At 44.0% G+C, this 24,363-nt stretch overlaps 1 protein-coding gene across 1 annotated transcript in view; it reads right to left on the reverse strand.

Moving 5' to 3' along the window:
• Positions 1–22,895, reverse strand: part of ADAMTS9 (ADAM metallopeptidase with thrombospondin type 1 motif 9) — a 162,659-nt gene extending 139,764 nt beyond the window's left edge. The window contains exons 1-3 of the mRNA XM_052658936.1: positions 22,781–22,895; positions 21,808–22,208; positions 16,115–16,277 (exon numbers count right to left, since the gene is read on the reverse strand). Of these exons, the coding sequence (XP_052514896.1) occupies positions 16,115–16,277; positions 21,808–22,208; positions 22,781–22,895 (679 nt within the window). The remainder of the gene's footprint in view (positions 1–16,114; positions 16,278–21,807; positions 22,209–22,780) is intronic.
• Positions 22,896–24,363: the final 1,468 nt, after the last annotated feature.

The following is a 24,363-nucleotide window of genomic DNA, read 5'->3' on the forward strand; positions in this document are numbered from 1 at the left end:
TTAGTATTTCAAATTTGCAATGTCACTTTGCTAATAGTTTTATCAGAATGAGCTACATAATGAAATTTCACCCTGGTAGAAAGCACAGTATAAATGATCAGTGTATTTTTGCTCTTCATTTCACCCACATAAAGCTTTATATTTATTATCACTTTTTAATAAGATATAATTTTAACTATAAAATTAGTATTTTTAAAGTATACAGTTCAATGGTTTTTGGTGCATTTATAGACCTGTGTAGTCATTTCTGCTACCTAATTTTAGAATACCTGTATTGCCAAAAGAGACCCTGTACCCATCAAGTTATCACTCCTCATTCTTCCTCTTCCCCTCAGTCTTTGGCAATCATTGACCTATATTTTGTTATCTATGGATTTGCTTTTAATACAAATGCAGTCATGCTTTTTGTGTCTGGCTTCTTTCACTTAGCACAATGTTTTCAAGGTTCATCCATGTTGTAACTTGTATCAGCACGCATACTTTTTGTTGCCATCTAGTATTCTACTATATAGATGTATCACCTTTTGTTCATTCATTCATTGATTAGTGGGCATTTGGGTTCTACAATTCAACTGAATAATGTTGCCTTAAATAAGCATGCACAATTTCTTTCTGTGACTATGACTGGATTTCTCTCTAGGGAGAATGACTGTTCTTTTAAAAAACATTTTTCTGGCTTAAAAATAATTCTAAAGACAAGCTGTTTGTACCCTTAAATGATCTTTTCTGAATCACTTCTCTTGGCCTTAGTTTTCTGACCTCTTCAATGGGTATATGAATAGCTGTTTACACCCTTAAGGGTATTTTGAGACTTAAGAAAGTGTATAAAAAATTACTTCCAAATTACAAACTGAATTTTAAAATCTTATTTTTTTGTATTTATTTTGTGTAAAGCACTGGCCAAGTAAGTTGAAATAAACAACAACAAAACAGAAATAAGACTTGGGAAGGATCCTTAAAAACAAAGTATCATGAAAACTTAAGACAGTATCAATATTAAAAAACATGACAGCTAAAAATATTTGCTTATTTACTGGCAAAAATGTTTTAAATGAACTTCATTTCACATTGCCATGCCATAAAATGCATATGACATTACTAAACAACTGGAATTATTTTAGAAAATAACATCCAGGTCTGGTTATTCTGAGTTAGTTACTCACTGAGTGCTTCCCACCCACTGGGGCTGAGCTAAGGAGTCTCCAATGTTAACATTAACAGCTGGGAAGTTAATCATTGCTCTCTATGTTTATATGGTTTATCAAAATTTAACTGAATTTTTCTTGAGGCACTGAGCCACCTTTTGACTTCATAGTCTAAGTGGGCAGGGGAATCACAGCACAGGACCAAAGGGAAGGCTGGAGTGCCGGGACTTTAGCAGGTCTCCTTTCTGCTTCTCCAGGACGTGACAGCCAGAAGGAAGTGGACAGGAGTCCGCAGAGGTTCCAAACCTGCATTCTGGAGCCAGACCAGCCCTGGTTCATGGTCCTGCCTTAGCATGGCTCTAGCTGCCCCTTCTTGGGCAATTTCCTATCTTAAAGGTTCAGTTTTCTCATCCGTAAAAAGAGGATACTAACAGCACACACTTTAACGGGTAACTGTGACGGTTAAAAGGGAAAATACGAAAAATACCTGTTGCACAGAATGTGGCTCATAGGAAAGCTCCATTGAATACTTACTGTAATAGGAATTATTAGTTGTTATTGCTTTACTAGTAGTATGCAAAACAGCCCCTCTTTATAAATTAGAATGTTGACATCAGAGTTTCTCAAACAAAACGATTTTATTTTTGGAAGAGTCTTCTAAAGGAAAGGAGGGAGGGACAGGAGGAAGGAAGGAAAGTCATAAAGACCAGCCCCCTGTTCCCTTGGAACTTGCAATCTAGGTAAGAGGCGCATGCAGACTGACGTGGGAAGACCCAGTTCAAGATGTAATGAGATGCAAACATGCCACAAACACTTCCGCCTCTCAACTGGCTCCAAAGACTGATAGCATACAACAAACAAAAAGTGGAAGCTGAGGGCAGCTCCCGCCCTCTGTTCTAGTCATGTTTAAGATCTACCCTCAAAGAGTTACTCAGTGAAACCGCCAGAGACAGACTCGGTGAGACAGGAACCACAGTCTACTGGGATCGGAGGAAGATGGGTAAACAAGCACAATGTAGGGAAGAAAGAGATAAAACATAAAACAAAAATAGCCATAAAACTAATGAATATAAAGAACAATGTGTTTCCAGAAACTGGATGGGGAAGGAACTAAGGGACGGAATTGTTCTGTGTATATAAATTTCTAAAGCATATGAATGAAAATCATCAAGACTTAATTTTTTTAAGGGTACTCAGTTTGATAGCCTAAAAAATAACAGTGAATTCCTAGATACTCTAGAGAGTCACATACCCAAATGTGTCCCATTTCTCCAGACAAACTGTTAGTTTTAGGGTGGGGGGGGGGGGCGGGGCGGGGTGGAGAAATGGCATGCCCAGTCCAACATCTGTGTGCTCCACACACAGGGCTAGGGGGACAAGGGTGCAAAGGGCAGTGGCGGCAGAGATTTCCCTTTTGGCTGGCCAGAACCTTTATGGACAATGTTTCCCCAGTAGCAGTTTACGGAACGTTAGTCCCAGAAGATATTCCCCAAAACAAGCCAAGTGGGTTTGCAAAATACTTTATACAGCATTTACATCTGGGACTTTCTCCATACACATTAGCATTTTAAGAGTTCTGAGAAGTCTTGCAGAAAAGAAACCAGTCTACACTTTGTTTATCTATGGAATCAGGAAAATTAGGGGATCCAGGCCAATTTATGAGGAGATTGAAAGTCCTTGAAAACAGAACAAGATGAAGAGGAGTGTACTGACGCACCTTCCTCTCGGGGAGAGAAGGAAATGCCATTGAGAGAAGACAATTAGAAGCTTCTTGCAGTTCAAGGGGCTGTGATGAGTGGGTGGTGGTGGGTGGTGGGAGGCATATCTGAGGGTCATCACACCACCTTCCAAGGGCCGAGTGCCTCCCCTATTCTGGGGAGGTAAATTTGCTGACGCAGGTGCAGAAGCTGAGACTGTTGCCCCAAAGCCCCTGCAGCATCCTCCCATATTCAGCATCCCCCAGCTCCTTCAACTACATGCAGTAACTACGACAACACTGACTACACTATTACAATAACCCTGGCTCACATTTAAGCTTTCCACCGTGCCGAGCACTATTGAAAGCACTTTACATGGACTAACCTGATCGTTCCTCACAGCACTATTAGCTCCATCTCATAAATGATCAAACTGAGGCACCCTTGAAATAACTTCAGAAAATATTTAAAACACATCTATTTGAAATAGCACAATGCTGAACATACCCAGGCCTGTATTTTATAGGTCTTAGAGTTTGTTTGGTTTTGCTATTAATATCCTAAAATAGACTCCTAGGGAAATGTTGGTTTTGACTCATTCCACCTCTGAGCAATAAGGGGAGATGGGCCCTTCTGCCCAGCAGGGTCCCAGCTGTCTACAGTCACCATGCACTCTCTGCAGCCTGCTTCCAATGGTTGTTTCTTTTGTGACATGCCGTGGGATCTTCCAGGCCAGCGGTCTCCAGGAGAAATAAAATGTGAGCCCCTCATGGAAGATAAGAATTTCCAGCAACCACATGTTAAATAAAGAGTCAAAAGAAACAGGTGAAATTAATTTTAATGATATATTCTTTAAGCCTAATACATCCAAAAATACTGGGTTGGCCAAAAAGTTTATTCGGGTTTTCCAGACCATCTTACAGAAAAACCCAAACAAATCTTTTGGCCAACCCAATATTATCCTTTCAACAGGCAGCACCAATGCCATTTCAAGGGCTCTGGAGCCACGTGGAGCTATTGCCTATGGTACAGGCTGGTACATCCTAGGCATTAAGTGTCTGCAGTATGAATACAGGAGGCACCGTGATGTGCTGCTAAAAGTTTGGGAGTCAGAGAGACCGATATTGAAATCCTAGTTTCTGTGCATTTAATCTGGGACCTTAGGCAGGTCACTGAAGCCCTCTGGGCCTCAATTTCCTCATCTGGGAAATGGAGATAATGATGATTCTTCCTTACCAGGGTGGTAGGAAGGGTTGAATCACTCAGTATACAGGGAAAGTACTGAAATAGAGCCTGGTGCAGAGTAAGCGCTATAGAGGTATTGGCCATGGGAACTCGTTACTAAGGTTGAGCAGCCTTTTAGGGCTGCTGGAATAAAGGGGCTTCTGCTAACATTTCTGTGTAGCTCATGGTGGCCCTGTGATGACCACACTGGGTCTAGGTATGGCTCCCATATCACAGACTAAAAGGCAGTTGGGCTGGAGTCCTTTAAAAAGGCTTCTAAACAACTCCTAGAGAGCATATCTCCCACATTCCTTTGATACACCAGTCTCCCAGTTTCCAGGCAACTGAGGACAAGTTTACCCACTAGGCCCGCAGTAGAAACCCTTCATCATGATGTCCATATTCTGGCCACCATGGTCCTGAGTGCTTGTAAGGACACACTGTACTCTGGTCACAGCCTGAACTCACCAGGGGCCCTCCCAACCACAGGCCACCAGCCCACAGCACCTTGGCCCAGCTCATATATTCAATTGCTATATATTCAGCGCTTGCTGTGACAACTTAGTCCCTTAAGTGAATTAAAAGCCTAATGTCTTTCTCTATAGCCTTGATATAGCTTTTTAAATGCTCTCAATAGTTTATTCATAGTTATTACACTTACAATAAACCCAGTGGCACTACCAAAATCCCATTTGAGTTGCACCTCTGAACATCCTCTCTTTCCAGGCACCATGCATTGATTTATATTTTATTTTTATATTTTCCCTGATTTCCAGCCTGGAAAGAGTATAGGAAAGAAGAGGTCTATGTTTGTCCAGGGCTCATTTTTCCATTCACTTTGGCTCCAAGATTATGAATCCCTTAAAAATTCAGAGCCTCGATCCTCTTATCCACAAAGACAGAGAAAAGAAGTTCTCTAAAGTTCATTCCAATATTGAAAACTGATGAGTTCTCATATTTTGTAAGATAAAAGTGAAAAATTCTGAAAATGAAGTCTTAAGATTCAAAAATTGCAAAACCCAACACTCTTCTCTTGGCCACTCAGAGAGGATATGAAAAAAATGACCAGTGATACACAGGGTGGGCACATAGAAGGAGACAGAATAACTGCAATGGTGAGAGACCAATAAAAAAGAAATGTGCTATGTGTGATGTTAAAAAAATATCAAGGAAGGGACCATATATGTATCTCCATTTCTCACTGCAAAGTGCTTATTTTGGAACTCCTAACATAGGTGACAGTTTCTAAAAACCATTTCTATTCTCTAATTTGACTTGTTTCACTGGAATAGCATAAAATGTCAGGATTAGGAAATAGACTTAAAAGAAAAATAAAAGCTCATAATCAAGTTACCTTTCAAAAACCATTATACCACCCACAAAGCACAGAATAGGAACTTTGCAGGAAAATGGAGTCCTGTCTCCCATTCCTGTTTCCCCAAAAATGTGTGGTCACACACAGTTGAATCTCACACTGCTAACTTCTGCTCTGTGTGTCTCCGTCTCAGTGTCCTCTGGTTTTCTCTGCTGTGTGCACATAATGTGAAGTAGAACACAGCTGCCTCCTTAGGAGTTCAGGGTTTCCTTTGTAAATGTGTGCATCCATTAGGCAAGAGGAACCTATTCCTATCATTAACTACACGGGCTTGAAACTGAAAGGTATGTTTCTAGATATCAGCTAAAAAGAAACACAACAATGTCCCTTTCCGTTGGCACAGACAATGGCTTTGAATAACTAGACTTACAGAAGTCTTTCTGAGTCCATTTCTCTGCACCTGTGTCTTGGACAAACCCTATACTGCTCTGTCTACTATGCTTTCCTGCAGCGTCATCCCGTGACAGCATGAAATCCACAGAACATGAAATGTTTGCAATAAATAAGGAAGACATATATGAAATAAGGGTCTGCAAATGAAAACGAAAAAAACAAGCTGTAGTCTGGGAGAAAGTATTTGCAAACTACATTTCTGATGAAGGGCTTATATCAGAATATATAAAGTACTCTTCACTTCACTAACACAAAAACAGATGGTCCAATTTTTTCTTTCAGGGAATGAATTTGAACAGACACTTCACCATAGAAAATACACAGATGGCAAATAAGTACATCATTAGTCATTAGGGAAATGCAAATTAAAACTGCAATGGGATACCACTACACATCTACTAGAATGGCTAAAATTAAAAACCAAAATCAGCCAAATAAAATATTGCCCAAACCAAGTGCTGGTGAAGATGCAGCAGAACTTTTATACTCTGCCATTGGGACTACAAAATGGTACAGTCACCTTGAAAAGCAGATGGGCAGTTTCTTATAAACTTAAACATATGCTTACCATATAACTCAGATATCTCACTCCTAGGTATTTATCCAACTGAAAACATATGTTCACCCTGAAATCTGCAGGCAAATGTTTATAGAGGCTTCATTTTTAATTGCCAAACTTTATCCCTCAACTGGGTAATAAACAAATCAAAGTCTACCCATACAGTGGAACACTATTCAGCAATACAAAGGGATGAATTACTACTGATGTAGGCAACAGTGTGTATGAACCCCCAATGACCATGCTTAATGATTCCAGTGATATGACATTCTGGAGAAGGCCAAACTAGAGAGACAGAAAGTAGGAGGATGCTGCAAAGCACAGCAGGAATCATTCTCTATCTTGATTGTGCTAATGGTCACCTGACTGTATGCCCAAACTTGAAAAACTGTACACTGAAAAAGATGACTGTTTTCTGAGTATAAATAATATCTTAATAGGAAAAAAATGAAGAAAATACTAGAATATATTATATATACATATGTAGTATATACATAGTTCCCAATATAATGGAAAATAAAAATATTTGTAAAAATTTAAAATCTTAGCAGGGAAATTCTGAGGTCTATCCCATTAATTTAAACTTTTCTCACACATCACAGGCCGAGTGCATTTTTAACACCCTAACTCTACTGTCATGTGAGATTTGGGGAATTGATTAAAAAAAGGAAGCATTTTGCCAATATTTGCCACTCTTTATTTTTACTGCTTCTCAAAGTCCACTGCTCACAAGTACATAACCACTGTATTTTGAATTTCCTCCTGGTCCTTTCTGTGACATGCGAAATGCTTTGTACTTACTAATGATTTGGGGTCGTATAGCATTTCCAGGCAGAAGTCTGGTCCAGACACAAGCAGACTCTAGCTACCCACAAATAACTATGACAAGGATTCTATAATAATCTAATCATTACAAAGAACCTAACTTTGCAGATACAAAGTTCAAGAATTTAAACCTCCAATTATATCTCAATAAAGATGCAAGAAGCGAATATTTTCAACCTCAACTGTATGAGTAAATAGCACTTTATTAAAACGAATGGGTTTAGATGAAGAAAACCCTCGTAAGAAGAGAACCATGAGCTTCTCTGATGTCTTGAAAAGACAGACTGCTCAGGTGAAGGTCTGAAAGCCCTCAAATTTACCCTAAGTACCTCCTGCCACTATCAGCCTGTACATCTGATGGCTGCCCTCTGTCCCAGGTTTCTGTAATTTCTTACATTCTTTCTTTAAAGGACATGCATCTTAACTGTTTCAGGGGTTTCCTGGGAAGATGAACAAACTAGCAAGTCTCTGTCTAACCCTTTTCCTTGAGAGTGAATGGGCTTTTGCAGAAAGGAAAATAACTGAGATCTGATGACAGGTGACAGGGAAAGGCCCTGATTTGGGACCAAAGGTGAAATGGTCTACCCTCGGGCTATCTCTGAATCCAGAAGTTTATCAAAAGGGCTTGCGGGAGGGGACAGGAAAGTGTGTCATACATCACGGAGACCTTATTTCACATCCAAACCTAACCTGCCATTTCACTTTCACAACAGCAAACCGGCTCTTCTGGGTTTCAGAACACAAGTGAGTGAAATTCGTGAATGGTAGATAAGGTAGTCTCAGTAAATACTGTAACCTGAAGATCTTTCTATTGGTCAGTTTAAAATAAAGAGGGGAGGAGGTTTTCAGGAGACTCCAGACAAAGGGTCAGGAAAACAATCTAACATACCACCTTTTGTGCTCAAGGAAATTATTCTGATAAGTGGCTCATCCCTGGTGGCTTTCCTCTTGCTGTGTTCTAGGTTTAGGGGCTGACCCTGCTCTTTCAAACTGCTGCAGGTGCACCCCGATCTTAGGGTAATAAAGAAGAGTCCAAGAGTGAAAGAAATGGAAAAGATACAAAGGGTCATAGGGAGCAAAACTAAAACTAGAAAGAAAACAGTGATTGTTAACAACAATGACAATGCCAACAAAAGACAAGTTCCTTAAGAGGCCTAACAACCAACTTCAGTGTGCGGACCTTGTTGAGAGCATCATCTAAACAAACGTGAAAAGGCATTTGGGAGACCATCAAGAAAATGCTAACACAGATACTGTTTAGATGATACACAGTCATTATTATTGATTCTATTCACCATGACAAACACTATCACAGGTATGTTAGAAAATGTATCTTCATTTTCAGAAACATAGAGTATTTAGAAAATGACATGATACTTAGGTTTACTTTAACAAAAAGGAAAAATAAGAAGCAAATATGGGGAAAAAAACTTCTCATCATTAAATGTAGATGGTACATACTGGTGGTTCACTTTACTTCTGCCTGTACTTTTCTTGAAGATGTTCATAATAAAATGCTTTTTAAAAAACATGATGAAAATTTTTTAAAAATTAGATGAGAACAGGTCCTGTATTATAAATTTGTTTTACTACCCTTTGCCAATTTTACTGGCGTGTTGCACTATTAATCCTAATGTTAAATCAAAATAAAAGCAATATTTTAATATAAATGCACAAAGAATATACAGCTGAGAAAACAAGCTCAAGAATTCAATTATTTAAAACAGTACTTTTCTAGTAATTTACAGAGGATTTTAGAAGTCATTGCTGTTATTGACTGTTTAATAGACATAATAAGATCCATCAAAAAATGTAATAAAGGGGGGAAAGGCATATAAAGATGGATGAGGAACAAAAAGAGGTAAATGAAAAGAAATTAAGCCAAAACAATAAACCCCAACTGAAAAAATCCATCTTTAAAGATTCCAATAGACCTCGGGCTTGAGGGTCAGCTGTTTCGTCTTTACACAAGTTCATTCATGTCTCTTGAGTTCAGTTTTTTCATTTGCAAAATGGGAATAACTGACACATCTTCCTCCCGGGAAGCTGTTAGAGGACTAAATGAAAAAACCCACAATGCACTTTCACATTGACCAGCACATGGTCCCTTCAGTGTGGCCTGTTCTTAGGCTAAAAGGGGAAAGGATCTAAGGAGAGAAAAAGGCTGTGGGAAAGTGGTGGCAGGCTGGCCTCTCACACAAATCACTAATTAACCAACAACCTCAGGGGACTTCCCTGGTGGTCCAGTGGTTAAGACTACCTTCCAATACAGCAGTTGCAGGATCGATCCCTGTTGAAGCTAGGATCCCACATGCCTCTCAGCCAAAAATCCAAAACATAAAACAGAAGCAATATTGCAACAAATTCAATACAAACTTTAAAAATACTAAACACACACACAAAACACCAGACAGGCTTAGGGCCAGGCAGAAGTAGAAGGTCAACCAAAGCTTCTGTCACTGCCTGGAACCCTCAAACTGTTCCAGAATTGTTTACTTGAAGACCCCTTCTGAGGTCTGTTCCTTACCTCTGTCTCTCACTCCATTTGGGCCCTACTCTCAGGGAAGCTAATCTAATCAGCTAATCTATGCTAAATTATTAATGGTATACATGAGGTTAATGTGTAACAAGTGTATACTCCAACAGAAGCAAGCTGGAGACACAGGCTTCGTGAGTCATCAGAACCTTGGTGGGAATTCCAGGCAGCAGGCAATCCTTCTCCATAACAAGATTGGTGGGAATTCCAGGCAGCAGGCAATCCTTCTCCATAACAAATCAGATTCTACGAATGCATTTTAAAAAATCATCCCAGCAAAAAAAAAAAAGTTCCAGCAAAAATAATTCATCACAAATGCAATCCAATCAACAAAGAGACTGGCCAAAAAACTACTTTAGCCAGACCAAGACAAAAGGGTTGTGGAAAATGGTATGTTTAGGAGCACTATAACCCACAAGGACTTTTTCTATGTCTGTTTTCCTATCTGCAAAAATGAAAATTGAGGTAAAAATTAAATCTAATCCATGGCAAACACTTGTAACAGTGTCTGCCATGCAATAAGCACTCAACAAACATTAGCCACTGTTAGTATTATTTAAAGATGAGATTATATAGAAGTCAAAGAGGATGCTCTGAAAACTTGAGTGAAAAAGGATTTTATTTAGATGGCAGCTTCCATTTGTGTTTTCAGTGAAGTTTGGCTCACAGCAGAGCAAACTGGAATCAGGTCTGGATTCAAGTGTCAGGCCAACTTCCTACCAGCTGTGTGACTTTGGACAAGAGGCTCAACTCACTGAGATGTTATTTACTCAACCATAAAATAGGCTAATAATAACTACCCAAAGTACTGATGAATGAATTACATATGACAACATATGGAAAGTGCGTAGCACAGCGATTCCTTAGGCGTCCTCTATTTTCCAGGCTTTACAATCGGATCCTTGGGAGCCCAACCAAGAAGTGACAGTACACTCTAATAGGGGTGACAGGCAGAGGCCCCAGCACCTAACTAAGACTAAGCCATAATATAATGGTGATCCCATTATAGTCCCACAGTTAGTACAGCAGGCACAAGGCAACTTAGCTAGGTGGAATGGAGTCTCAGCTTTGACCAGCCCTGGTGTCCCAAAGAAGTAGCCACAAGGCAGGAATTTTATCTGCCTGAGTACTGAGGTTATCTCATCCCAAAGACAAAAAACGTGGGGTCCTGACTTGGCTACTTGTCCCTGGTGACAAGTGTCTTGGGATTACAAAATAATTACATGCCACTCCCCCTTTTATTTTCAACTACATTTTTTGATTATGAACTATTATAGAATCATGACAAAAATATAAGAATATAAGCTAAAAACGTAAAGATTGCCTATGTTCCAACCAACAAGAAATAGTCCCTTTTAATATTTTTGTGCCTACTGCTTCAGATCTTTTTCTTTATACACGCATGCTCTCCCACACGCTCTGTCATTATTTAAAAAAATGAGATCATACCCTCATATTACTTCATCACTTGTGTGCACACTTAATATATCCATTTCTGGGTTTGTTAACGTAAATCTATGCCATCATTTTTAATGGCTGCATAAGAATCCACCAAATGCAGACTTCATCAATTATTGATCTATCCTTCAACCAAAGGCACTTAGGTCGTTTCCAGTCACTTGCTATAATAAACAACACCAGATGCAGTATATAAACTTGTTTACACAAATGTCCAATTACTTCCTTAGAAGCGGCATTGATGGGTTAGTGAGTGTACAACGGTTAAATCCCTTAAGGGAGAGCAAAAGAGCGAGCCTTGCTGAGATGGGAGGGTGAGAGGGGCATTTTAGTTACAGAGAGTCTGTCTTTTAGGTCCAGGCAAACAAACCTTCTGTTGGTCTTTTCTCCTGCCTTCCTCTCATTCACCTATTGGGAAACACATCTCTTTCACTGACAAAAACAACTAAATCCTCTTGCATAAAATCCAGAGGCAAATAGCAGGTGTCTGTGAAACAGAACCTGGGGTGTCATCTGGAAATACAATGCAAAGGATCAGCAGCAAAGTTTGTTGCTTTTTAAAAAGCAACAAACTCTCCCAAACAGCTCCCATGAGTCTACCACTCGGCCCCCCTGGCGTTTAGGGCGGGCAGGCAGTCACCTCAAAGACCTCTACTAAGGATCCAGTGGGCAAGGGACACCAGTCACAAGGACCTGCCATAAGAAAGAGAAGCTACCCCACACCCCATCCTGAATCCTGAGGAACCTACAAACAGGATGGAAACCACAAACCAAGCACAGACACTCAAGTGGCCAACGGGCACATAGGTAGATGCAACCAACGATAGGAAAACAGAGGCACAGACACTGAGCTAAGGGAAAGTAGCAAGAAATAAAACGTCAAAATACTGCATTAGGTAGAGATAAATACAAAGAAGGGGCTTTTAGCTCTTACTCACTGGCAGGGGCACCATGGGGTGTCTCTTATTGGCTTTTTATGATCAGGTGACCAAGAAGCTCTAAGCTTAACCACAGGGATATGATTAACTTTGAGTTTTGGTATTTTGAATCTAAATACCAAATATTTTGAGTCACCATACCTAGCTATGGTGTCTTAATTTCTATTTTTATGATCATTAAAAAAAAATCTCCCATTCAGTGATTGTCTACCATCTGTCCCTGGAGTTTTCATTATTTCATACTTATTTAGTCCTACCTACCCTCTTGGAGATCCAACCAGTCCATTCTGAAGGAGATCAACCCTGGGATTTCTTTGGAAGGAATGATGCTAAAGCTGAAACTCCAGTACTTTGGCCACCTCATGCGAAGAGTTGACTCACTGGAGAAGACTCTGATGCTGGGAGGATTGGGAGCAGGAGGAGAAGGGGACGACAGAGGATGAGATGGCTGGATGGCATCACTGACTCGATGGACGCGAGTCTGAGTGAACTCCAGGAGTTGGTGATGTACAGGGAGGCCTGGCGTGCTGCGATTCATGGGGTCGCAAAGAGTTGGACATGACTGAGTGACTGAACTGAACTGACCCTCTTGGAAGGGATATGTTACTCTTACTTTATGTTCTAAATGTGCTTCAGGTTACATGTCTAACTGTAAAAAGATGGTTTAATCCTCATGGCATAGAGGAGTTACTCAATAAATAGCTCATGGCTGAATGAATAAATGCACACATTAATGAATAAATTATGTTGTAGACTCCTTTCTAATTCCGTAACATTTTTACTCCATAAGACTCCTTCTACATGTCTTTTTAACAGAACTTATTTCAGAATCCTTTTTGAAAATTCAACATATATTAACAATCAAAAATGAGCAAGACTTCTATTCCGTCTGTAGGAAGCAGTGTCACAGCCACAGTGCCCTGCCCCCAGGAAGACTCTCATAATCCAGCAACTGAAGGGTTACACCTAGCTCAGCAGAGGGCTTCCAGGTGCCTGCTTCCAGGCTTGGGCCATCTTAAATTTTGAAGGTTTCTTGTTGAATATTTAAGCATCACTCCTGTAAACAAGTAACCTAACACCCTAGGCCTACAGCTTGCTCATCTGGGTAGAGCTAGCATGTTGACCTAGAGCTAGTTTCTTCTAGCTTGAATCATCTATCACTTTATGAGAAGTGAAGATGGAAAGCAGTGATGGAGATGCAAAGACAGTGCCAGCTATGGACAGTGCTTACTGCCCGAAATCCCACTTTAGTGGGAACTCTCACATAGAACTGAACTTCTAAGTCACTTGGAATGCTTTTTAAACCCCACTGATTCTTTCTTGCTCCATCTCACTTCCCTGCAAGAGGAGTTTGTTTAAAGAATCTACATGAGGCTCCCAGGGCACTTTGAAAGTTTACCTCTGATTACCAACCACTGCTTTTGGGGGAAATCTCTGAACCTGAATGAACTGATATTTGCATTGGCTAGATAATCCCTGGCCAGAGGGACTTCTCCCACCCCCACCTACTTTTACTCCCTGTGCCAAAGCTCCCTAGATTTTGGAAGTTTCTGATCTGCTGGTCCATGCTGCTAATGGCTGCTGGTGAAACATGCCATGTTCCAAAGTTCTCTCCAATTGCTCTGAGCTTCCTGTATCTGAACGCAAAGAAGGGGTACAGAAGCAGCTGGTAGAGAAAAACCAGAGCAGCACAGTCCAACAGCAACCTTTGAAAGAGCCAATCAAAACTGCCGGCCTGCTGAATCATCACACAGGGTAAAGGAAGGGTCTGCCAGACTGGTCACCAGCAAGCAAAAAACCAGACAGAACACTAAAAGTTGGCACTGGTGATTTGGAAGATGGCTCGGAGGCCCCAGTACAGATAATTAGAACACGATTAAGTGGTTTTCAAAAATCTTTTTTTTCTTTTTTTCAAAAAAATGGTAAAGACAACAAAAGCATCTTTTGCTGTCCTCTTTCCTTACCTTTCCAGATTCCCTCTCTTTTGTGTTTTTAACTGAACTTGACTATGACTTGTCCTCTGGTCCAGAAAACCAAATGTCTATTTATTCTGGTAATTAATTTAAGAAAATGAACCCAGAGGATTTTTCGAATGACAGTATTCAAAAAGACTTCTCTCTCTCTCTCACGCAAATACACACCTGAATGTACACACTCTTGTACATCACAGCTGCACACAGCAAAGGCTGCAAGGTAAGAAAGGAAATCATGGGTTGTCATCACAGACTAGCTGTGAGATCTTAGGCAAGCTGTTTCATCTCTGAAAGCCTCAGCTCCTTTACCAGACACAATGGAGGGGAGACTGGTGTCTGACTCATAGGGTTGCTGTGGTAATGATTAAGTGAAGTCGTGTAGGCAAAGTGCTTTGCCCAATGCCAGTAAAAAATAGGACCATAATAAATAATAAAAGGCAGTTTTTAAAAAACAGTGGTTTGCTTTCACTTTAGGGAGAAGAGTGTCACAAAGTGCCGATGTTCAATAAATTGATCAATGAAAATGTTATTTATCTTTTGAATGTACAATATATAAGATAGAAGTGGAAGAGATATATTTCCTTTCTTTCAGTTCAGCTCAGTTGAAAGTCGTGTCCGACTCTTTTCGACCCCATGAATCGTAGCACATATGCATAAAATAGGCACTTCCCAGTTCAGATTAAGAAAGTCAGAAGTTAAGGTCTATATTCTTATTAGCAGGGCCACAAAGATGTAATAAATGTCTTGCCATTCAACTTGCAGTTGGCTGGCAGTCTTGGCACCCTGACGATTATTTCTGACTTCAGACTCCCATCTCTACCCCTTGGCTCTGTAGAGAGTCTAGACAGAACATTTCAGTTATGTTCCAATTAGCCCTGGTGGTTAAGAACACAGGACTGAATGAGATAAAGCCGGATGACACACCCTACAACTCGGCTCTACCACATTACAAGCCAGTGTAATCTTTTATTAAAGGTTTCTCTTTAGAACTAATAATTCTGGGAGAGAAGAGGACATCACACTCTGCCACAGTGGAAGAACCTGATATAGATACAAGATGAAACAAGCGATCATTTTAGGAAGACCTTCTTGGTCTTGAATTTTGGTCTTATTTGGAGAAACCAGAAACACCCTGAGAAATCACTTAATTTGAGGAAGAGACTTAAAAAAATAAAGAATAGGGGGGAGGGATACAATTTTAGAATGGTTATTTTAACAAACATCGTAAAACACAGGACCAAACATATAGATGGTTTCTAAAGAAACAGGACCATCAGAGAGAAATAAGTAGGGGCTTCAGAGATAGTGAAAGTGTGCTTCCAGACTGGAGACTGAGAAGCATACACTAGCATAAGCTGTCCAGTGTGCCCAGGGGAAATATAACTGACAACGGCCACGCATGTCAGCACCAAGCCTCCAAGAATCTGACCAGGATGCAGGAAAATCTATGGCAGGTATATATGCACTCAGCTGACACCTGGGAGTGCAAGCCACAGCTCTGTTCCTGTATTTCCTGAAGTCATAGAACATTAGTTACAACGAAGTTGATTGAAAAAAATTCCAATAAACATACAGAAGTTTTTGTGCCTTCCATTTGTAAGACTTTCTCATACTTGCACATTGTAAAAAAAAAAAAAAAGTCCTAATGAATACAATAACAATAGCCTCAAGACATCACTAAAGCTTAATCCTAAAAGTCAGCAACTTCAGCAAGAGGTGGATCTGCCCAGAGTGGGCTTGACGTCACTGCTGTATGAGTTCATCTCCTGCACTTGTCACTTATTAACTGTGCGACACTGGACAAGTTACTCAACCTCTTTTTAGTTTCCACATCTGTACAATGGGAATATACCTACCTGGCTTGAAGACTGAATAGCAAAGACACTGTAAACAGTAGCTCTCCGTGGCCTGTGAAATAGCTATCTCTTTGAGGCCTGGCAAGTAACCCAGCTCACACAGCCAGGATCTCCACTTAAGCAAGACGCAAATACCTGAGGTGTCACATGCATGCTGTCCTGTCGCTGGCTCTCTGTGGCGGGTGCTGTGCCTATAGATAATGTGGGGTTTGTTTTGGGCCTCTTCATCTTCTTGTTCATCAATGGACAGTAGTGGTTCAATAAAATAATCTCCATCATGGGACCGAAATGTGCCCAGCTGCAAATAAAGAGAGATGAGAAGTTGATTTAATATAACTTAGCCACTGGGAGGAAAAGGACAGTGGAACAATGCCAAGTAAGTGGTGCCATCTTACCCAACTCCCTTCCCATGAGGGCTCCTTAAGCTGAAAATCTTACTGATATACTTGGAGAAGTAGGTTTTTTTTAATTTTTCTTTTTTCACTCTCTGCCATATCAGTACCTTAACCTGAGTTGACTCTATAGAACCTGCTATCCAAATCAGTCTCTAAGAAATATTTCCTTGGTGCTTAAGCTGATTTATATTCACTCCTCCAGGCTGCTGAAAGAGGGTTTCTGTGTGTTAAGACAGCCTGGAAACAGAGACAAGTATTAGTTCCAAAGAGAAAACCCTACTCTAGAAAGCCTTATCCTGACTTCAAAATCAGGAAGCACATGTTGGCCAGAAGGCACTCAAGGCGGTGCTGCCAGGGACAATGGCAGAGGAGCCTCTTATCAACCCTTTCCCTGACCACAGGGAGTGACCCAGGGTAAGACTTTCCAGTCAGGCTGCCCACGGTTCCAATCTCAGTGCCACCACTTGCTCGCCCACCTTGGGTAAGCTCCTTAACTACTCTGAGTTTCACGTTCCTTGTTTATCAATGAGGGATAAAAATATTTACTGTCACTGTGCAGATTAAATGAGATAACGTGTGTAAGTGAAGTGAAAGTCATGTCTGACTCTTTGGAATTCTCTAGGCCAGAATACTCGGAGAAGGCAATGGCAACCCACTCCAGTACTCCTGCCTGGAAAATCCCACAGACGGAGGAGCCTAGTAGGCTGCAGTCAGTCCATGGGGTCGCTGAGGGTCAGACACGACTGAGCGACTTCACTTTCACTTTTCACTTTCATGCATTGGAGAAGGAAATGGCAACCCACTCCGGCGTTCTTGCCTGGAGAATCCCAGGGACGGGGGAGCCTGGTAGGCTGCCGACTATGGGGTCCCACAGAGTCGGACACGACTGAAGCAACTTAGCAGCAGCAGCAGCAGCAGGCCAGAATACTGGAGTGGGTAGCCTTTCCCTTTCCCTTCTCCAGGGGATCTTCCCAACCCAGGGATCGAAGCCAGGTCTACTGCACTGCAGGCAGGTTCTTTACTAGCTGAGCCACAAGGGAAGCCCAAAATGTGTGTAAAGTGCTTAGCAAAGTGATACCTTGTCAGGGCTTGGAACAGAAGTGGCTTTTGGTGTTGCAGAGTGAGCCAGCCTCTAACCACCAGGATATAATTTGTGTTTGCCAATCACTCTAAGGGTTTCACGGTAACTCTTTCTCCTCCCCTTCCCATATACCCACAATTTTTGCAAATTATAAATGAAGCTGCAAAGCTGAACCACCCAAAGGAAACATTACAAGAGTGATAAAAAGTTCCCCATGCCATGCCAGTGGGCAGTGTTTTAAGGAAAAAAATCAAGCTCTTCTTGCCTTCTCTGTGGTTCCTTTTCCCTTAATGTGGGGGAAAAGGCAAAGGCCATTAACTTTCTCCTGGATCCAGGAAATGACTGTCCTTGAACATCAGTGGCAGTATCAGCACTGAAGTATCACATTCCACCCAAATTCTAATCTACTGAATTGAAATCTCTGGGGGGTAGGTAGGGCCCAAGTACTGACATTTTAGAATTCTTAGGCATGACAAAGTTTTTAAAGTACTTGGCTAAGCACTGGGGTTCCCAAACCCAACTAAGTGTCAAAATTTCCTGGGAAGTTGAAAACTAAATTTAGATTTGAGAAATTACCCTATGTATGCAGATTTGATATTTCTAATGGTAAGATCTAATATTTGTATTAAAAAAAAATGACTTAAAGACAAGATAGCTCTGACACAGTCTGGTGTCAGAATAAGAGAGTAACTGGCTTCCAGAGAAGAAGTGATTTAACAAGTTTGCTTTTACCCAGGCACCTCTCCCTATTTTCAAAACACAACTCTGGTGCTTTCTGAGCACAGAGCAAGAAACTGACTACAGCATGTGAAAGCTACTAGAGACAGGCCACAAATACTGAGAAAGAATCTGGGAGCCCATCTGGTGAAGGTCTGGCATCTTTGATTATTAAAAGGGGAAACTGAGGTCCAGAGGCAGGAATTGACTTGTCCCTTTCAGTGATACATAAGCAGCTGAATAGTTCTCCCGCTAGATCGGGAACTCAGGTACCCTGATTCTAGTCTAGAGCCTTTAAAAAAAACAAACAAAACTTTGAAATTCTCTTTAGGAACACAGATTCAGTCTCTGGCCCATGGTTAAGAGTATGGTCAGAAGGACTGGATGGGAACCTCAGCTCTGTCACTTGCTACCTGTGAAACCATAAGCAAGTCCCCACCTCTCAAAGATTCAGTGCCCTCAACTGAAAAATGGGCTCTTTCAAGGACTGGGCTGTTGTAAGGATTTAGATGAAATACTGCACACATAAAGCACTTATTTCAGTACAAGACACAGAATAAGAGTTCAGTAAAAGGAATATAAATGAGACCAAATTCATTTGTGGCTGATTCACAACACAGTTGTTTGAATGAAGAGTAACCCTTTCTTGGCTAAGGTGACCATTTATTCAAATACAGGCTGTAAGTACTTACTACAATATATAAAAGGTTCTACTGCACGAGAGAAATGAATTGATGCTGACCCTGCTTCCCAGGAAAACGGGATAGAACATGTGTTGCAAGAGCCATAATACAAGGGAGAGCACACTAAACCTCAAGGAGGGACAGAGGTATATGTCTGTGAAAGTGGAGAGAGATGGCAGCAGTCTGAAGGACTAGGAAGAGGTTTTCTGGGAACAAGATATGTTAGTTACACTTTGAAAGAAGGGTGTGATTTGAGCATGCGAAGCTGGTTGAGGTCACCTAGTAAATCCAAAGGCCCAAAGGTTATGAGATGGGAGGGAAATGAAATGTGCAAAAACAGTTTGCCTGAAATGTAGTTTGTGAAGTAAAGCTTGACAGATGAGACTAGACACTCTGGATGTACAAAGGGGTGAGGAGGTACACTGGCAATGGCCTTAAGTGCCAGACGGAAGAATTTATAGTCATTCATTAGGCAGTGGGGAGGTCTGTGCAGTAACTGAACAGGGTAGCGATGTGATTTTGCACCTTGTCATCATTAATCTACAAGCAGTGTGTGGCAGGGATTTAAGAGAAAAGAACAGGAGAAGAAGCCAGACAGAAATATTTCTTAGACATCAGCCCTAATGAGAGAGGAAGAGAGAAGCAAAGAGGTCTGGAGGTAGAGTAGGGATGCTCAGAACAGGTGAGAAACACATCTAAGAAGGATTTCAGGGAAACTAATAACTTACCAGTAGGGTGAGGGAAGGGAGGAAGGCTGGCATGGCCCAGTCTGAAGAATGAACCATTTCCAGATTTCCAGGAAGATATCCTGAGAGGGCCAGGAGAAGCGCCAAGATACTACAAGCACCAAACGGGTATGGGGACATCTTTCCAAGAAAGATAAATTCCAAAAGGAAGACAAAGGGGCAAGGATTTTGGAGCTAGATTCATTCCAGCTATAAAGGGCTACCTCACATATTTTTCAGGTAACATGCCAGATCTTCTGTACCTCCCTCCCCTCCAAAAAAAGAGCCAGACTGCAAATTAGGCGCAATACAAATGGACTCCTCAAGGTCTAGGGAGTTCGTCTTTCTTATGTCCTGCCCCTCAGTTCCCTAAGAGAGTTACTACTCTGCAGTTACAAGTGCGAGTTACCACCTAAAATTGCCAACAGAAATTAAGGTCCTGCGCAGCAAAAAGTTTATACCACTGCTGGGGCCACTCAGCAGGGTGTGGAGGCGGGGAGGGAGGAGGAGTAAAGGCTGTTTACAAACTTGACTTACACACGCAGCCCTATCAGTAAGGTTCTGGAACTGTGGGTTACAGCCTAGGGATCTGGGCACGCTCTGATGCTCTGGGTTCCAGCACCTGACTTATACCCACCCAGATCAAATCACCTTTCCAAGAACAGAAGGATTCCAGGCGTCCGGGGCAGCGATGACTCATGCAGCACCCCCTCCCATTTCGCCAAACTGCCGTCTCCGCCCACCCCCAAACAATCTCAACGACGCACCGCGACTCTGGGAGATTTGCTGGGGGCTAAAGGGGGTTCATCTTCATCCTCACAACCCAACAGCCTAAATCTCCCTCCTCTCAGTCTACAAGCTTGCCTCCCTTCCCACCCGACCCCTCGGTTGAGCAGTGGAGATGGATGCGACATCAACATTTGGGACTCGCAAGCCACGAACAGCAGCGCTCGGAAAAGGGGGCAGCCAAGCGCCCTGGGTAAGTAGTCAAGCTTCCACTTAGAAATGGTAACGGTGGGGAGTATGGGTGCTCAGGAGAAAAATAATTGCATCACTGGGGAGCAGGGCGCACAGCCCCTGTGCGCTGGGAGATCCTGACCCACGATAGTTTCTGCGTCAGAGAGCGTGGCAGAAACGCACGTCGCTTGGGAAGTCCTAGAACCGCTCTCACTTGGGCCAAAACCTTACAGCGGACCCTCAAATCTCACAAAAGGGAGAAGGCAGAGGCCGCGTAGGGCAGACAAGAGGGCGAGTGGGGCAGGGGGAGGGGGAAAGAGAAGAGGGTGGTGAGTAAATAAACACCGGGTAGGGGTACCAGCTTGGCTTCCCTGCTAAGTGCGTATTTTGCAGCGCATGGAGGTGACTTCCGCGCCCTCTCACGCTCCCTTTCTAGGGAAATGTGCACTTCAGGCTCCCTTTTAGACTTATCTGGCACCCCATGGCTAGTGAGAACTGAAATCTCTCCAAGCTCTCCCCAGGATTTCTGCTTCTTGGGGCCACCCCGCCAGCAGGGTGCAGAGTCGGACTGCGACGCACCCCCCACTCCTAGTTCCTCGCTGAAGCAAAGCATCTAGGACAGGCCCCGCCCTGTTCCCCGCCCCCTGAGCCCTGGGCCCACCCTTCCGTTCCTGAGACCCGACCTGTTCCCTGTCAATCCAGTTCAGCCTCAGGGCTCCTGGCGCTTGAAAAAGGACCCTGAGAGAACGTGGGGACACTAGATTACGCACCGCCCTCCAAGACACACAGAAGGAACTCCCCGTACCGGACGCGGGGCATTCTCAGCCCACACCCCCGACTCAAGATGCACCAATAAGGAGTCGGGTTCTCCCAGTGCTCAGCTGCTCCACTCCTGGGCGGCGGAGTTTGCAGAAGGCAAGGACAAGTCTCTTCGAGTTTGGAAACCGACACCCCAGCCACCTACTGGTTTGGGGGCAACACGCAGTTCAACAGTTGAGCTGAATTTGGACCCCAGAAAGCTCCGAAACATCCAGAACTCCCCCCTCCCGGGACTTGGTGAGGGGTGGGGGGTGTCGGGGAGGATGAGCTTCTTTCAAGTGTCAGCACACTCGCCCAAAGCGTAGGACGCAAACAAGTTAACAGCCCACGTTTAATGCTAGAGAGGAGAGACGGCGCAGTGAGGGTCCTAGGCTAGAGAGCAATTAAGTCTTCCAGAAGCGGGTGAGGAGGTGAAAGGGCAGGGCAGGGGAGGGGGCGCGCGTCCACTTACCATTCCCGAGCACAGGCTGATGACGGCCGTGTGCTCTGACTTGGTATTGACATGGCCTTTGTAGAAACAGTGCTTGAGTTCCGCTTCCTCCTCGGAATAAAACTTAGTCTGGTTCACCCCGGGTGCCCCAAGGAGGGTGACAGTGAACATTGGGGCGATAAATCCAGCATGGGCGGTGAGATTAAATAGAAATTGCTGGCCAAAGGCGGAGAGGCGGTAATGCTCCTGGGAGGAGGTAGCGGAGGAAGAGGAGGAGGCGAAGCCAGGCCAGGGGTCAGAGGCAGAGTTAATGCTTCGTCGCCTTCTTTTGAAGTGTACGTTCGTGGGAAAGGGTTCTCCGAGAGCGTTCACTCGGACGGGAGATGCAATTTCGTATTCGCTCAGGGTCTCTAATAATTTCACTGTAGAGAGAAGCAGAGGCACATGAACCAATAATATAGTTTTCTGCAAGTTTTAATTTGAAGTGTGTGTGTGGTGGGGGGTGGGGGGGGGGCGGTTCTCCTAAGTTATTTTCCAGCTTTTTCCTCCCCATTCAAGTCAATCCCTTCACCTTCGGTCACTGGACAAATATTTGCTGAACACCTACTATGTGTCAGAAAGTGTTAGATGCTGTCAGAGTCAGACACTGAACAAGACAAAATACATAACATGATTATAGATCCTGACAGATACCCTGAATTATGCGACGAGCTGGTGCCCCCAATTACTAACTATAGCTTGGGGCCTGGCGTGGGTAAGGAGAAAGATCAGGCTAAAAGAAGGGGGCGGGCGACTAAGTTCTTTCCACAGTGTCTCTTGAGAGATTGGCTGGGAATGACCTAAAGAAGGGAGAAGCTGCAAAGCGGGATATAATTCTTTCTAGGAAAAGGAGAGGGGAGAGAGAGGCCTCCGCTGCGGGGTGTCCGCCGTCGGACACGGAGGCTAAGGAGGTGGCGACAGGGGCGGAAGGGTCCCCGTGGCCGACTCTCTTTACCTTGCCTCGGGTGCAGCCTGTCCTTGCGCACGGCCGCCGCGGCATCTGGGCTCCCCATCTCGGCCAGGTCTCGCACCAGGAGCGTTAGCAGTGTGGCCCAGGATACAAACTGCATGGTGCTCCCCACCCCTCCCCAGCCACCCCCACCCCCCTCCCCTCCTGCCCTCCTTGGCTGCGAGGCTGCGGCTGCGGAGAGCGCGCGGAGCCCGGTGCCCGCCGCCAACTTTTGACTTTAGGAGTCGCTGAGGTCTCGCGGCGAGGGTCCCGTCTGCGCTCGGCTGAGCAACGCCGCCGCCTGCCGAGAGCTGAGCCGCTCGGGCCGCAGGAGGAGCCGGAGGAGGAGGAGGACTGGGGCTCGGCTGCTTGGCCGCATAATGTCCAGGGAGCCGGCAGGAGAAAGCGCGGAACGTGCGCTCCGAGGCGCGCCGGGCGCCCTGTGCTGGCGGGGATAGCGGAGCGGCTTCTTGAATGGGGGGCTGGGGGGCGGAGGGGGGGCGCTACTCAAATACTCAGGTCCCCGCCTCTCGGAGAGGGGAGGAGAAAGCGGAGTGAGTGGGGACCGCCTCCTGCCACTCGGCTCCTCGGCTGCTGTGCGGTACTTGCTGCTCGCAGAGTCGCCGGGAGCGCAGGGGCGCCGAGTGCGGTCCGCCATCTCCCCGCGACGGGCTTTTCTGAGACTCCCTGCCCTGGCGAGACTTGAGTAGAGAACGTTCTCCCCTTTCCCTGGCGCTCCCAGTCTCTCTCCCGTATCCTCTCTTTCTCCCTGCGGAATCTCTTCTCTCCCTCGCCCTGTCAGTCCGCTCTCTGCCGCTTTTTCCCGCTTGTGGTCTCTTCTCCCCGTCCCACCGTGCACCTCTCTAGTTCCCGCATCTCCCCCATCCCTTTTCTCTTTCTACACGGTCCCCATCTCTCTCTCTCTCCTCTTTCTCTCTTTATGAATTTCTGTCCCTATCTCCTTTTGGTTTCTCACAAGTGAAAGTGGCCCAGCGCAGGAGCGCCTTCTCGTCGCACAGTTTCTCACTGAGGGAGGCGGTTTGGCTTCTGAGCTCTGCTCTTGGCTTCACCGCCCCAGGTCAAGAGTTTGGGAGCTGGGGTTCTCATCTGGCAGTTCAGGATGCGTTTCAAATTCATGATCTCCCCAGAATTTCCCAAAGCCTTTCCGTTGTGCTTGCCCCAACCTCAGACCCATCGAGAGAGTGTCTATAGCTTTCTGTAGGTCTCCGGCCCAAAAAAGGTTAAGAACTGCTCTGGGCAGCAAGAGGAGGCGGGGATTTCGGCGCCCCCAAGTGCCTCGGGTTTTAGAGATATGGGGAGCGGGAGAGAGAGAAGGGACTGTCATTGACTCGAGGGGAAGCACCAGTGCCTGCAGAGATTTCTCAACCACTTCCGTTTGCTTTTCGCCAGAGAGATGCTTGGAACAGCTTAAAGCTGACACTTTTAACTATACCTACTTCTGACTTGGGATGCATATTTTAAAGTTGGAAATTCTGCCAGAGGGATGGTGTGTATGTATGTGTGTGTGTGTGCGCGCGTGGGTATGTGTGTGTGTGTGCGCGCGTGGGTATGTGTGTGTGTGTGAGAGA

The sequence above is a fragment of the Budorcas taxicolor genome, chromosome 1 (assembly GCF_023091745.1).
Source record: "Budorcas taxicolor isolate Tak-1 chromosome 1, Takin1.1, whole genome shotgun sequence".
Classification (NCBI taxonomy): Eukaryota; Metazoa; Chordata; class Mammalia; order Artiodactyla; family Bovidae; genus Budorcas; species Budorcas taxicolor.